Here is a 15,384-nt window from a genome sequence, read left to right as displayed (position 1 = left end):
AAGTAACCACCCTCCTTGCTGAAATTCAATATTATATATAGTAATATTTGGCCTGTTTTGGTTTTTTAAAGTATTTTTCTCAAGGATCTAATGGGACAATCGCAGATAAATTAATGTATATCCCCAATATTCAAACAAAAAATTATTCCTTCTGTAGATTACAATTAGTGGTTAAACTTTTGGACACTAAACGTAATAAACCAAACAATCAAAATTCAATAAAGTCCCCAAAGTTATGAAGCCAATGAATAAGAAAACGTTATTTTAAAACTTTGGGGACTAGTGTAATAAACAGCTAATGTTCCCCTCCTTCTTTAAATTTTCAAAACTTAAACCTTACCCTTTTATCCCAAACACTTATTTTTCTAAAATAAACAAAATAAGAAAAATTTTGTAAAATTCTTTGAAAAATAGAAAATGTATTTTCCACTTAACGTTTATTTTGCTTTGTTATATTTGCAAAGAAATTCTAAATCCTTTAAAATATAAACAAGTACGAGTTTGTGTAGTAGTTGACATACAAATGTTTTTCAAGGTAAAATATGTATAAAACAAGGATGACAACATCCATAAAAGCGAAGCACTGAAACGGTAGGACAAACGGACATTAACACTTGTATGGTGTCAGAACTGAATAATCAGAATATAAATATATAAGAATCGAAGCAAAATTATAAGTAAATTTGTTGAAAAACTGCTAGGTACAGGATAATGTTTTTGGACATACTTACATTTTCAGGACTTGATTATAGAGATGCTTCGCTTATAATATTGTACTTTGTTGTCCTAGGAATCAGTATTCAAAAAATTAGATCAATCGGATAATTTTATCTGATACAAATTTTGTTGTTAAAAAAAGAGAGAGAGAGAGAGAGAGAGAGAGAGAGAGAGAGAGAGAAAGAAAGAAAAAAAGAGAGAGAGAGAGATAGAGAGAGAGATAGAGAGAGAGAGAGAGAAAAGGAGAAAAAGAGAGAGAGAGAGATAGAAATAGAAATAGAGAAAGAGAGAAATTCATAATTCTGGAAAAATAACCCGATCATACCAAACATTTTCGAGATCTTACACTTCAGACAAAAAAACACCTAACTACTTTGTATATAAGAATATACACAAATAATAAGCCCCAACGTCAGACAGACAGACTAACGCGAATATGACTTTCAGAGTAGCTCTGCTGTTCATAATATTGACGTATAAAGAGAAAATTTTACATAAATACTTTATCCTATAATATATTTAGGCAGGATCTTTGATCTTAAAACCTGAGCACGTTTGATAGGGGGCTTTGCGTGGCATTGTGTGTACTGTTTATACATTAGGAGGGAGAGGACATTAGCAGTTAAATTAATATTTACCTGTTACTACAGGCAATATTTCAAAAAAAATAAGGCATCCATTTGCCTTATTCAATGGAGGGAGGGGACATTGGGCTGCTTTTTACGCCAGTCCCCAAAGTCTTATAATTACGTTTTCTTATCAGTTAACAACCTTGAGGACTTTTATAGAATTTTGATTGCTTGGTTCATTTAATAGAGTGTCCAAGCGTTATAAAACCACTAATTGTAAACTAAAGAAGGGTATTTTTGTGTATTATCATCAGATGGGATGTACATCAATTCATCCTGATTTATAATACTTGTAATTAAAGCTTTATAAATACATTATCTTAATCGTTGGCTTAAATATATTTGATACTTTTATCAATCTTTAATTAGTTGTTACAAACTTGCATTATCCATACTTTTCCAACAATGATTTTGATTCAGGAATAAGGTCTAACCAACAAGCAAAACAAATCTAAAATAATATTTAGGGGGCAAATGGAGAGTTCGTCAATTTTACGATGTGTTGCCCCCCGCCCAACGACGTCTGAAAAACACGTATAGGTTTCGTTTTTTTAAGAATTAATTTCGTTATTAGTACAAGCTGATTTTGATTATAAAAGAAGATTTTTTAGCATGCATAAGCATTAAACATATAAAATAAAACAATTTGAATATATGATGTTCTATATTAATTAATTTTTGAGGTTTAAATCATGCTTAAGTTTTTTTTGTATTTGCAATAAATACATCAATAAAATCGACCACGTTTCTTGATTGTTGTTAATTGTTTTGCCAATGTCAAACTGTTGTAAACTTATTTAATGGATGTAGGATATACATGAATATATATTGACAGGAAAAAATGTATCGTCAATTAAAGTTTTGATTTAAAATTAATGAAAAAAACTTGTTTCTTAAAAGTTAATTAAAATCAGATCAGATGTAATCTGAGGTAAAAAGTATTCTTCAAAAAATATTTTTACTTATTAAATGGTTGTTAAATAGAAGGGGGGTGTATCCGCCCCCTTTGCAATATAAGGTGGTTGGATTATATACCCCCTAACAAAATCCTTTGTACGCCACTGTAATTAGATATCAAATGAATATTTCTGGGGATATTTGTGAAAGATGTAAAAACATGATAATGAAAATGTTAATTTGGTGTATGAAAATGGATATATTATTACTTGGATCTTACACCAGATTATCATATACTCTAATAAAGGGAACAATGTATATATGCTAAAATAACGATATCTCCAATCTACCTCCCGTACCCATCCCCTCCCCTATTACTGGATAAATGAACTGACCAATTGTTGACAGGGAAAATAGCAACCTAATTAGACGACAATTTTTCCCCTGTCATAATATCCACGAATATTCTACATCCATTTGTATAAGAAATGAATAATATTTTGACCCGCTCCTCATTAGAATATTAATTATGAGTATCTGAATGTTATCTTCGTGTATACACCGTCTACCTTTTAAATATATCAACCTAAGGAACAGTAATAACAATTATAAGGTTTTTTTTAAAACAGAAAAAAAGCACAGCTGGATCTAGAATTTAAATTTTTTGAAAAAAATTTTTTGGTCTCAATAAGATTTTTTAAGCTAGTAAAATCAACCCCCAACACGGTATAAAGCCATAAAATATTTACCCTATGTCACTAATACAAAATATAGAAATGTCTATCCGTCTGAAGCATAAGATCTCGGTGAACCGGGATCATATATTTTGTTCCTGTGATGGTTTAAGTTCTTTTCCTCTCATCACCTCTCGGAGCGAAGGCTAGGGGCAAAGCCACGTGTATTTATTAAAGACGTAAAAAATAGTACCTACTGCTACAATGAAAGATAATTAAAAGTGGGAAAATGCCTTAGCTCAAAAGTAAACAATATTATTTTTCACAGTTAGGACTTACAGACAATGGTTGTGCAATTAATTATCTTAATCTGTGTCCTTGATTAAACTAGACTCAGAGAAACTAATTATACATGTGTGTGTGTGTGTGTGTGTGTGTGTGTGTGTGTATAAAAGGGAAATGTAATTAGTTCAATGTATGTACCTACCTAAACATTACATATTTCATGTGGACTCTTAATTAAATCAAGACAAAATCTCCAGCATGGCTTCAAAACCGATTAATATCCGCAGGATTAGAACAGGTTCCTCAGCCATACTTAAAAATCATGCATAGCATTGTATTACAGACAATTTTCAATGAATATCAAAATAAAAATCGTTAAATTAATACCAGTTTCAATCTTATAATTTTTTTATTTTAATATCCGCAGAAAGCTGTCTATAATACATCAAACATCAAAAGCTATCACATAGCCAACTTAGAATCGAAAAGTTCCCTTATAAATCAGTTTCATTTTTTGTAATTAACTTTTTGATTTTAGTAAAGCATTTAATTGAAAGGGCCAAAAATGAAGTACTACCTAGCCACATTTTATTTGAATTTACTATCAAAGAAAACCTTTTTATGCTTAACTAATTAGAGAGTAAAATTTATAGATAAAAAAACTCCCTTGTAGTATTTTAGGTAGATTAAATGTATATAAGAAGGTTTTGAATTTATTTTTAAAAATTGGCTTTTTTTTATAAATGAGACAAAATCTCTTGATGACAAACAAGGACTGCGTGATACATATATATGTAGATAGTATGTACATATTAAATATATGTACATAGACTAAAGGGTATATGGTATACCTAAGATAACAAGATAAATCGTGTTACCTTATAAAAGCGTATAGGTAGCAATACTAGGACAATGCACATCATTTGGACCTTTTATGTTTTATGATGAGTGATGTTTCAAACAAACAATTATTTACTTAACACCGGGAAATGGGGATAAAACAATTGTGGATTAATAAGTTGCACCGAAAAAAAATTATGATCAAGAAATTGCAATTATTCAAAGTTGGATACTTATACCAATGACAGAACGTAGTATTCCTAGTTTTAAATGAAAATACATCAAAATATTTAACAGTTTGTCCAAGAACAATAATTATCTGTACACAAGGCAAGAGTCACTTTTAAACTCAGAATGGTTTAAAATTGCTTAGAAAACTAAAGATTTCACTACTTAGTTATTCATATACTGAAGATCATCATAACCTCGCTTCAACGTGTAAATGAATACAGATAGTTATTTATACACAAGGAAAGATACAAGAAACAATTAACAAAACATAAACTCATTACACTATGAAACAAGCACACATAGGGCAAAATGCAACAAAGCAAAAAGTTCATTTGTCAATCCATGGTCATTAAATTGTTGTATGGTGATTTTATAAAATGAATTTTCAGACAAATTAGAAAATATTTATATAATATTAAGTCAAGATAATCACCGTTAAGGAAATTGTGTCTATATATGAAATTGAGTAAAAGAACATAAAAACATTAAGCATATCTAGTTATAGAATAGTTGCACTACTAATAACAAATAGAATAAGATGTCTGACGCATTTAGTTTAGAAAAAGTCCAATGAAGGCAGCCAAAAGTAATTTACAAGCATAAAAATGAACATTTACTCTTCTTTATTTGTATTTTTCATGATATTTTCTTAAGTTTTATTAAAAAAAATTTGGTATGTTTCTTTGTGTCTATAAATTATTTCCATTACTTCTAAAGCAAAGTGATATATTTAAGCAAGAAATGCTAAAGGAAAACCCAAGAAAAGTGTTTTTATGAAAAATGAATGATGTAAAATAGCTATAACTGTACATTGCTATACATACATCATATATATTTGAGGGAAAAAGATATTATTGAAACTCACATACATCACCTAGGCTCAAAATATTTGATATATTCATGTAGAAAAGTATTTTCCAATATTTCATATTTAATCATTTCACCATGCTTCTACCCGCTGACCTCCTTTCACACCAATTCTTTACTTTGTACATTTTACCACAATATTTGTTCATTGGTCAAAAACAGATCTTTATATACATACAGCATGACCCTCGAAAAAGTATTTTTAAGCATCTGCAGCCCTTATTTCTCAATGAATTATAAAAAAATGCATATGTCCTTGTTCTCCATAGTATTCCACATAAGTAGATATAAAAATATTTTTTTTACCTCCATTAACACCGGAGATTTTTAGAGCTAAAGTTTTGAAAAAGTGACTGAGAAAAAGAATTTTTTTTTGTTTCTCTTATTTTTTGGATGGTTATATTATGTTTTTCTGGCAACTGAATAATGAGACACAAAGAAAAACAAGTTAACTAATTATTTCTTTTTTATTCCACCAAAAAGTATAAATTTTTAATGGCAAAAAATACTACTGAATGAATTGATTATTTGCAAATTTTAGGTTATTTATTAACCCTTATTTGAGAAAAGGATTAATTATGACAGTTGCTCCGCCTACTTTTCTGACATCTCAATAATTTAATGGGGGTTAATTAAGCTTTTTAGACAAAAAAATCATTATGTTTTAATTTTATTTTCTTCATAACTTTTTTGTTATTAAAGTTAGGATTGTGAAACAAAAACAATTTTCCTGCTATATTCATAAAGATTTATTTGGTTTTTTAATCTTAAAAAATTTTGCCTAATAAGTAATTTTTTCAAAATATCATTAAACTAAAAAGACTCAAAAAATATGTGTAAAAAAATGCTTTTTACTCAAAAACTAAATTTTTTATTTCATTTTTGTATAAAGTTTTTGCTAGTAACAAAAATAAAAGGATTTCTACCTTAATTTTGCTAAAAAAGTCGTTTCATGTTAAAAGTTACTTTTTCCTCAGTCACTTTTTCAAAACTTTAGCTCTAAAAATCTCCGGTGTTAATGGAGGTAAAAAAAAAAATTTTATATCTACCTATGTGGAATACTATGGAGAACAAGGACATATGCATTTTTTTATAATTCATTGAGAAATAAGGGCTGCAGATGCTTAAAAATACTTTTTCGAGGGTCATGCTGTATATCTTTTTAGATCAAGTCAAGGTGTAATACAGCATTATTTTTTCTGCTTATTTTATCTATTATATGATCTAAGACTTTAAACAAGGAGTTTAATACTAAAATTTGGCATGGCAGTTGCTATCAAAGGGTAAAAAATAAATTTAAAAAAAACTGCCAAACAGCTGAAAAAAACACCAAAAAATTTGTGGATTTTTGATGCTGTTTCTTCATAGGCCCATGTGAAAACCCACTAGTGCATATGCCATACCAAATTTTACCTTTTTACTCATGTTTTAAAGTCTTACATTTACAGAAAATAAGCAGAAAAAAATTATCTTTTTTTCTAAATTGAGTTTTTATTTATCAACAATGATTCCACTAACTCCTAAGAACTGTTCACTAACTATTGTTGAGCTTCCCAGTTGAGTTGAAACAGTTTTCTTTTCTAAAAAAATTCTAGTATCATAAAACTAGAAGCATTTGTAAGTATGTTTTGTAGACAAAGTAAAATGTATGGTATCTTAACCTTTCTATAATATACTATATGTGATATACATGTTATATTGTGCAATATTGAGCTGCTGTATGATGTTATGATGATTTGTGCAGGAACTTTAATTCAATCAATAAACAAATATTCAATAATATTGTACACTCACTAAGTATCTGGGATGGGCCACAGGGGGAAAAAGTTTGAGAAAACCAGAGGCTGAAAAATACAAAATAACGAATTGAAAATAACATTCATATTGGAGTTTAGACATGTAAATAATTTTCTTTTGGCCTAAGTTATTAAGATTTGAGATGTATCTCTATTTAAAGGGAAAAAAATTTAATAGTTTTTATTAAAGAGTCTTCCAAGAATTGTTATTAAAATTATAATATATAATAAGAGTTTGACTGGGAGGTAATGAATTTATTGAGATTTTTCACTAAAAGCTATGTAACAGGTTTGAAGTTTAGTTTTCAGATGATGCAATTGTAATGTAATGTATCTAAAATAATAACAATAATAATCTAATAGTTATTTATTGCATCCTATTACAGAAAGTTTTCTGCATATGGTAAATTGAAAAAATAGTAGAATTATTACCCGAGGATATCAATAAGATTGGGTACCATTTTGTAAATGTTTTAATGGATATGAATGTTTTTACAATCATGATAATGCACTGCACTGCACCATAGACTTGTGCCATACTTGGAAGTAAAGATAGCAAGATTACAGGAATTACCACCTTTCCACTACAACACAATTCTACAAACTATGGACAACTTTTTTACTTTCATCTGATATATTAGGATATTTGTTAAGTCTGGTTGGATAGAGAATCACAATATAGAATATAACATACATTGTAAGAGGTTAACTCACAAACAAAATACGTATGAATTTTAAATCTTTATTTAAATATTACAAATTGTTTTAAGCATGGTTGCTCTCCTTCAATGTCAATGTTATAAGTTATGTAAATAAATAATTTAGGCATTGAATATGTATTAAGATTTATATATCTGTAGGATATACTTAAAGCTCAGACTTCAGCCTCTGGGGTTTGTAACTAAGATTGGTGTTAACCTAACCAAACAAATCACTGTTGCACCTACAGATGTAAGAACTTTATTTTAGTGTTAGGCCGAAATGGCTTAGCAATTGTATCTGTAAGTACGTCTAATAACACCCTTTGCTAGTTTTAAAATCCGAGAAAAAATTTTTTGCAAGAAAATTGCAAATGTCCGCAACCTTTTTTAGCACTACTACTTAACCCTTACAGATCGGGGGGGGGGGGGGCTCCAAGAACCCCCCCCTCTAGTTTTTTCAATCTCATTTTTTTTGTAGGTAAGATGGAGAGCTGTAACTTCATGACTTTTTAAGTTTAGTAATTATACGTCGGCAAGAGTTGATTTTATTAGGATATCTGGTCTGTGTCGGTCGTGGTGTCCGGTCAAAGTCGGTTGGGTAGCAAAAAAAATTTGAAAAAATTCTAAATAAATCTTAATTTCTACATTATGACTTTTGTGTATAAGGTAGAAACCTAAAATTTTTTTGGTGAATACTTAGATGTCAATGACCTTCTGAGAAAAATGGTGTTATGACCGTTTGACCGCTCCCTGACCGACTTTATGACCGATTTTTGTCCGGCTTTTACTACAGACATATATCATGAATATCGTGGCTTCTATTACAGCTAGAGACCTATAATTTTTTTTGGTAAATCCTTGAGCAATAATAAACAGATAAAAATATTAATTTGCGCCGCCAAAAATGGCGGTTTCCGTTATTTGCCGTTTTTCGGCGATGATCAGAAAAAGTAATTTTTTTGTTATGAAAAATAAAAGTTCGTCCTAAAATTTGGTCATCCTAGCTGCAAAATTGGCCGCTCTACAGCAGTTTTAAAATTTAGCGGCTGGCCGCTAAAAAGCGGCTAAAGAGCGGTCTGACTGCTATGACTAGAAAAAGTAATTTTCTCTAAAAATACACATGAACCACCAGAAAAAAATTTTACGTCTTTATCTGTACCAGGAGCCGAGATAGAGGTGGGGGCTCTTGGAGCCCCCCCCCCCCCCCCCCGATCTATTAAGGTGGGAATAGGGGCCCGATCTGTAAGGGTTAAATAGAGTTTTAAAACTTTTTATATAAAATCATTTTTACAAAAAATATCAATAATTACTTAAAATTAAGCCTGAAAGAAAAAAAATCTCATTACACGTGTTAATTTTCATGTTTTGGATCTTTTTTTGAGGAAAGTATAACTTCTCCTTTTTTGACAATAATATATTTTTTTAACAATTCAAAGTAAAATATAATAAAACTTAAACAATTTTTCTTGAATTATCAGTTGAAAATTTCATCAAACATGCAATTTAAGTGATGAAAATTTAATAAAATCATTTTTTGAATGTTTAGAATTACTAATTTCTACATTTAAAACAAAATGTTAACAAAATTTAAAAACATTCTAACAAATAACTTCAAAAATCAATAACATTTTATAAAATGATGTTTTAAAAAATAAATCATTAAAAGGTATTAAAATGCATTTAAAATTACTTAACCCTTTACAGTCGGGCCCCTTGCCGCACCTTAATCAGTCGGGGGGGGGGCGTTCAACGCCCCCCCATGTTATCTCAGTTCCTATTAGAGCTAGAGGGCTAAAATTTTTTGTGTAAGTCCCCTGTGTTATGATGAATTTCCGACCTTAAGTAAGTCAAGGTCAATTTTCGCTTCCTTCACCCTTTTATTTAACAACCTTTGTTTTTAGGTCCTTTTTTACTTAAAAATTTCAAACGGCTGTAATTTTTTTATTTTTTAAGCTAGAATAAAAATTTTTTTACAGAAAATGTTAATCTTTATGTAAATTTTATATTTCAAATATCAAAATATAAATTTCAGCGGCCGCAGCTGTACTTGGCAGCTGCCAGCCGCCGCAGTCGGCGGTCGGCGGGTAAACGGCGGCGGATCTTTATGAAATTTTAATACGTTATGTGGACATGTAAGAAAAGCTTAAGTTTTAAATTTGAAGTCTCTAAGTCAAAAATTGAGGCCACAGGAGCCATTTAAAGATTTCTGGAGACCTGGAGGATTAGGACCTGCAGGATCATACCTGGAACCTGAAATTGACTTGAACACCTGTATTTAATATGAGGATGTACTACTAGAGGATATTTTAGTATTTTGGTAAGATAAAATGTTTTTTTTAAGTCAAAAAAATATTTTTGCTCTTTACCTGGATGACCCTGCCAGGTTTGCTGGCATCCTGTGCCCGCCAGGATGGAGATATTCAAAAAATTCCAACTCTCGGTTATGTGTCATACCCAAACTTAAAAAGTCATGCAGTTTGGGCTCTTTATCTTTCACACACAGAAAATGAGATAGAAAAAAACGGATGGGGGGGCGTTCAACGCCCCCCCCCCCCCAACCGTTAAGGGTTAAAATTAAAACAAGAACATCTTTTAACACTGTATTCTGTGTAATAGAGTTTAACTGACATGATTAGTAAATGAAAAATTTCCTAAACTCATTAAGCCTTTTTGTGACTATATTAAAAATAATTTATTTTGTTTTATAGTGTTTTTTTATTTAAATATTTGACAAAATTTTCCCTGCGTCAATAAGATAAAGTCAGTTTTTTACTGTTTCCAGGTTTTTCTTTATAATTTTAACAATTAAATATAATATAAATCTGAATAATTTGAATTATCATACACATTAAAATATGAAGTATAAGCTAGAATAGCACTTTTTTCAACGAATATTTTAATGACATTATATCAAAATAATTCCTCTTAAATCTCACACAACATATGATTGGGAAGTATAGCCATTTCTTGGAGGTATAATATTTACAAAAATACCATTAATTCTGTTTTTTTTTTATCAGAAGTTATAAAATTGAACAATTCTAAAACAATGGTTGGCTGTCTAGATATTGAGTACACTAAGACTACGGCTCTGTTCTATTGAAATAATGTTTGCAAAAGAGGGGTTCTGAAAGTAATTTCCATAATTTTTTTTAAAGAACCAACAAGTACTGTCAGTATCTATTTTCTTGTCATCTAGCAGACAATCAAATCATAACATAATTTTCATGATAAAATATTCAGGTTTCTACTTCACATTTTAAAAAATATACCGATCAATAAAATGTTAAAAATTTTACTTTGTACTAATTAAAAAAATATGTTGTAATTCTTATTTTAAAGTTACATTTTTATCCCTGACAAAATCATAGACGACTTTTAAAGGCATCTTATCCAAAATTCTTGAAGAAAAGCTTAAAAACGTTAATTAAGTATGAAAACTATTTTCTTTGATTTTTTTGAACTTATTATCGCATTCTATGGGTTTTTTATTATCATTTACTTATGTCGAAAGTGCCAAACATTGTACCCCAACTTATTCATTTAATAAAAAACGAAGCGTGAAATGTAATCAAAAATAAATAACTTATAGTGGATTAGGAACAATTATAATAAAAATGCAAAATCTATTGATCTGGGAAAATTACTGAGATCTTTTAGTTCATGGTCATTCAAGTGCCTTGTGTTATGAAAAGCAGCCTCGTCTATCTAGAGAAAACGCTTTCCAGTATGGCTTTGAAACCGATTAATATCCAATGAATTAGAACCGGATCTCAGCCAACTAAAAATTCATGTAAAGCTTCATATTATATCCAGTTTTCTACAAATATAAAAAAAATACAATCGTAAAAATAAAACCAGTTCCTTGTAAACCGTGCCATCGGTATCTTATGGGTAAAAACTGGTTTTAATCTTATAATTGTGCATTTTTATATCCGCGGAAAGTTGTTTATTATACGATGTGATTAATAACTATTATATTCATTGATTGATGTGCATTGTCCTAGTTAATCAACACCAAGTATACTTGTAACTTCCTTCTTTGTTCAAAACTATTTCCAGTTTATTACCCAAGCCATTGGAAACCTCTTTACACACATTCAAACAATAGATTTCAACATCTATAGATTCATATCAAATAGTTATTTATCGCATCGCACTATAGACAATTTTCCGCAGATATCAAAATAAAAATTATAGGATCAAAACTGGTTTTGTTAGACCCGAAGGGCATAAGGCCCAGACTACTAATACTGGTATTAATTTTATGATTTTATTTTAAAATGATATACATGATGATGATATACATGATTTTTTATTATGGCTGAGAACCGGTTCTAATCTAGGGGATATTATCGGTTTCGAAGCCATACTATGTTCCAGTGTTTTGAAATGACATTTATCAAAAATTTTACAATTAAGGAAAATTTTATTTAAAGCTGCAATAATGAAAGATTCTATTGGATTCAAAAGAATAAAAAATGCGCAAATTTTTTTTTAAAATTAATTCCTCATAATTTTTTACTTAACAAGATTTTCTCTGAATTAAAGTACGTGTATTTCTATCATTAATATCTCAATTTATTGAACAATGGTATGTGAGGAGGGCGTGTGAACAAGAATTGGATATAGAACTCGTGGATATTATGACAGATTCTCGCATACCCTCATAAAATGTTATTCCCAGCTGGCTAATATTATGATATACTGCATTCCCCCCTTCATTTATGACTATACCCCATCCCCTCATCTGACCATGGAGAATCATATTGAGGGCTGTATTAGCAATCTACATCGAAGACAAAAATTCCCCTCTCACAATATCCAGGTATTCTATATATCCATTGTGATTGAACAACCCCAAGTATCAAAGTTTCCAACTTGGAACTGCTGTAGCTACAGGAATAATAATATTGAGAATTCAAGTACGGACATACATAAAACATATGCGTTGTTGTACATCAGGAATCTTAAGGGATAAGACAATAGCCGATGAATTGAGCTTTTTTATTAGGGGGGGGGGGGTTAAAATTTTGAAAATAAAAATTTTGGGGGGGATAATCTATATTTCATAGAGGCATTTTTTTTATTTGGGGGGGGGGTTAAAATTGAAAATCCCAAATTTTTTGGGGGGGTAATCACCACTTGACCCCCCCCCCTTGGACGTCTATGTGTACATCCCCAAATATAATACACAAAATTACCCCCTTCTGTAGACTACAATTAGTTCGTAAATGTACTTAATGAACCAACCAATCAAAAATTGTTAAGAAAACGAATAAAAAAGTTTTTAAAAGACTTTGGGGACTAGTGTAATTAACAGCCCAATGTCCCCTCCCTCCCTGGTTAAACACTCTTCAAACTTTAACATTTGTTTTCTAACCTATATTACCAACATTGTGTAGAATATAAAGTACTCAGTACAAAATATTACAATAATATTGCAGTTTAAAATTATCTATTATCTATCCATTTTTATTTGTTATCTATTCATTTTCTATCTAATATCTATCCATTTTCTATCTACTATATTTCCAATTTCTATCTATTATCTATCCGTTTTTTTATCTACTATCCATTTTCTATCTGCTATTTATATATTTTCTATCTACTTTCTATCCATTTTCTATCTACTATCTATCCATTTTCTATCTACTTTCTATCTAATATATATCCATTTTCTATCTACTGTCTATCCATATTCTAAATTTCTATCTCCTATGTATTTTCTATCTTATAACTATCCTTTTTTTATCTACTGTCTATCTAATTTCAATCTAATAACTATCCATTTTCTATCTACTATCTATCTATTTTCTATCTCCTATCTATCTATTTTCTATCTACTATATATCCATTTTCTATCTATTTTCTACTCATTTTCTAACTACTATCTATCCAATTTCTATCTAATAACTATCCAATTTCTATCCATTATCTATCTATTTTAGTATATGTGTGACGGTGGTAGTTTTAAATATTCATTTCCGGTCTCCTCAGACTCACACCATGGCTCCATGGGTCAGGTAATCAGTTATTATTTTATCACATCGTATTATAGACAGCTTTCCGCGGATAGTAAAATTAAAAGATTACTTCCAGATTTTTTAGCCTGGAGGGCTCGAAGGTCCGGCTAACAAAACTAGGATTAATCTTATGATCTTAATTTTATTATTCGATGAAAATTTTCTCTGCTACGATACAATATTTTAGTGTGGCTCAGAACCTGTTTCTACTACCACTCTAGCTACTCTATAAATACGTCGTTTATGTTAAAAGGTCCGTCTTTAACATAGGGGGAGAAAGTCCCTCAAAAATCAGACGTGACGTTAAAAAATGAGGGAGATGAGAGAAGAAGTGGGAAAGAAATCCCCTAAAAAAGATATTGATAATCCCTCATTTTTATGACGTCATGTTAGTGATTTTTGAGTGGCTTTCTCCCCCTACGTATTTAACATGTTTATTTTTAAGATTTTTCTATTTTGTTTTATATGTAGGATTAGGTCTTTCGTAATTTAGGTCTTTTGTGCAATTAGGTCTCTTGGTTATAGGTAGCTTGTATCAACGCCCCTAATTTAATTATTTATTTTTATGATAAATTATTCTTTACTTTAAATACAATATTTTCTCTATTAATGAGAATTTAAGTAAAATAAATATAAAAAATATTTGGTATTATAATATTGTAAATACTAAATAATTTAAATATTGTGGTTGGTTTAATTAATGTTTGTGTAATTAATCCATCTTATTAAACAAATTTACAGTTTCCCACTAAAATCATTAATTCTAAAATCATTTCATCCACTTTTTGAAAGCAAAGCTTTTCTATAATTAGGGTGTGTCCGGACCGGATAGCCTATCTCGTTAATTTAAGCATGTTATAATTGCCCTATCGATTACAAACTTTTACATGGTGATTCCTTTGGTAGTTAGGTACAATTTTAATGTTTGTGTAATTAATCCATCCCACTAAAATCATTAATTCTAAAATCATTTCATCCACTTTTTAAAAGCAAAGGTTTTCTATAATTAGGATGTGTCCGTCCGTCCACACGTACGTCCGGACCGGATAGCCTATCTCGTTAATTTAAGCATGTTATAATTTTCCTATCGATTACTAACTTTTGCATGGTGATTCCTTTAGTAGTTAGGTACAATTTTAATATTTGTGTAATTAATCCATCTTATTAAACAAATTCACAATTTCTCACTAAAATCATCAATTCTAGTTTAATTTTATCATCTTTTTATACCTTAATTTAAAATGTACTTTTTCTTTATATAGTTTTTGAAAGCAAAGCTTTTCTATAATTCGTGTTGAACCGACCGTCCACACGTCCGTCCGTAACTGTTAGCTATTTTCGTTAATCTAGACATGTTAATATAGTCCAATCGATTTTAAACTTTGCATGATGATTCCTTAAGAAATTAGGTACTATCTAGTAAACCAAGGAGGGAGGTTACATTGGGCTGTTTATTACACTAGTCCTCAAAGTTTTCGTATCAGTTGGCTTAACAACTTTGGGTAGTTTTTTTAAATTGGATTGGTTGATTATCCAAACTTATTAACCACTAATAAATATTCAACCCATACGGGGTAATTTTGTGTCTCATCATTGGGGATTTACATCAATTTTTCGGGCATTGTCTTATCCCTTAAGTTTTCTGAATAAAATGATACATATATTGATATGTTACATTTATGAATAGTTACAAAAATAGCTATAAAAATTATGTACAGAAT

At 29.9% G+C, this 15,384-nt stretch overlaps 1 protein-coding gene across 1 annotated transcript in view; it reads left to right on the top strand.

The window, feature by feature from the left end:
• LOC145327064 (acetylcholine receptor subunit alpha-like) overlaps positions 1–15,384 on the top strand; it is a 120,221-nt gene that overhangs the window by 79,570 nt on the left and 25,267 nt on the right. The window contains exon 10 of the mRNA XM_080170583.1: positions 13,589–13,663. Within this exon, the coding sequence (XP_080026709.1) occupies positions 13,589–13,663 (75 nt within the window). The remainder of the gene's footprint in view (positions 1–13,588; positions 13,664–15,384) is intronic.

Source organism: Acartia tonsa, chromosome 8, assembly GCF_053477335.1.
Source record: "Acartia tonsa isolate MP-2025a chromosome 8, ASM5347733v1, whole genome shotgun sequence".
Classification (NCBI taxonomy): Eukaryota; Metazoa; Arthropoda; class Copepoda; order Calanoida; family Acartiidae; genus Acartia; species Acartia tonsa.
This window is presented reverse-complemented; position numbering and strand designations above follow the sequence as displayed.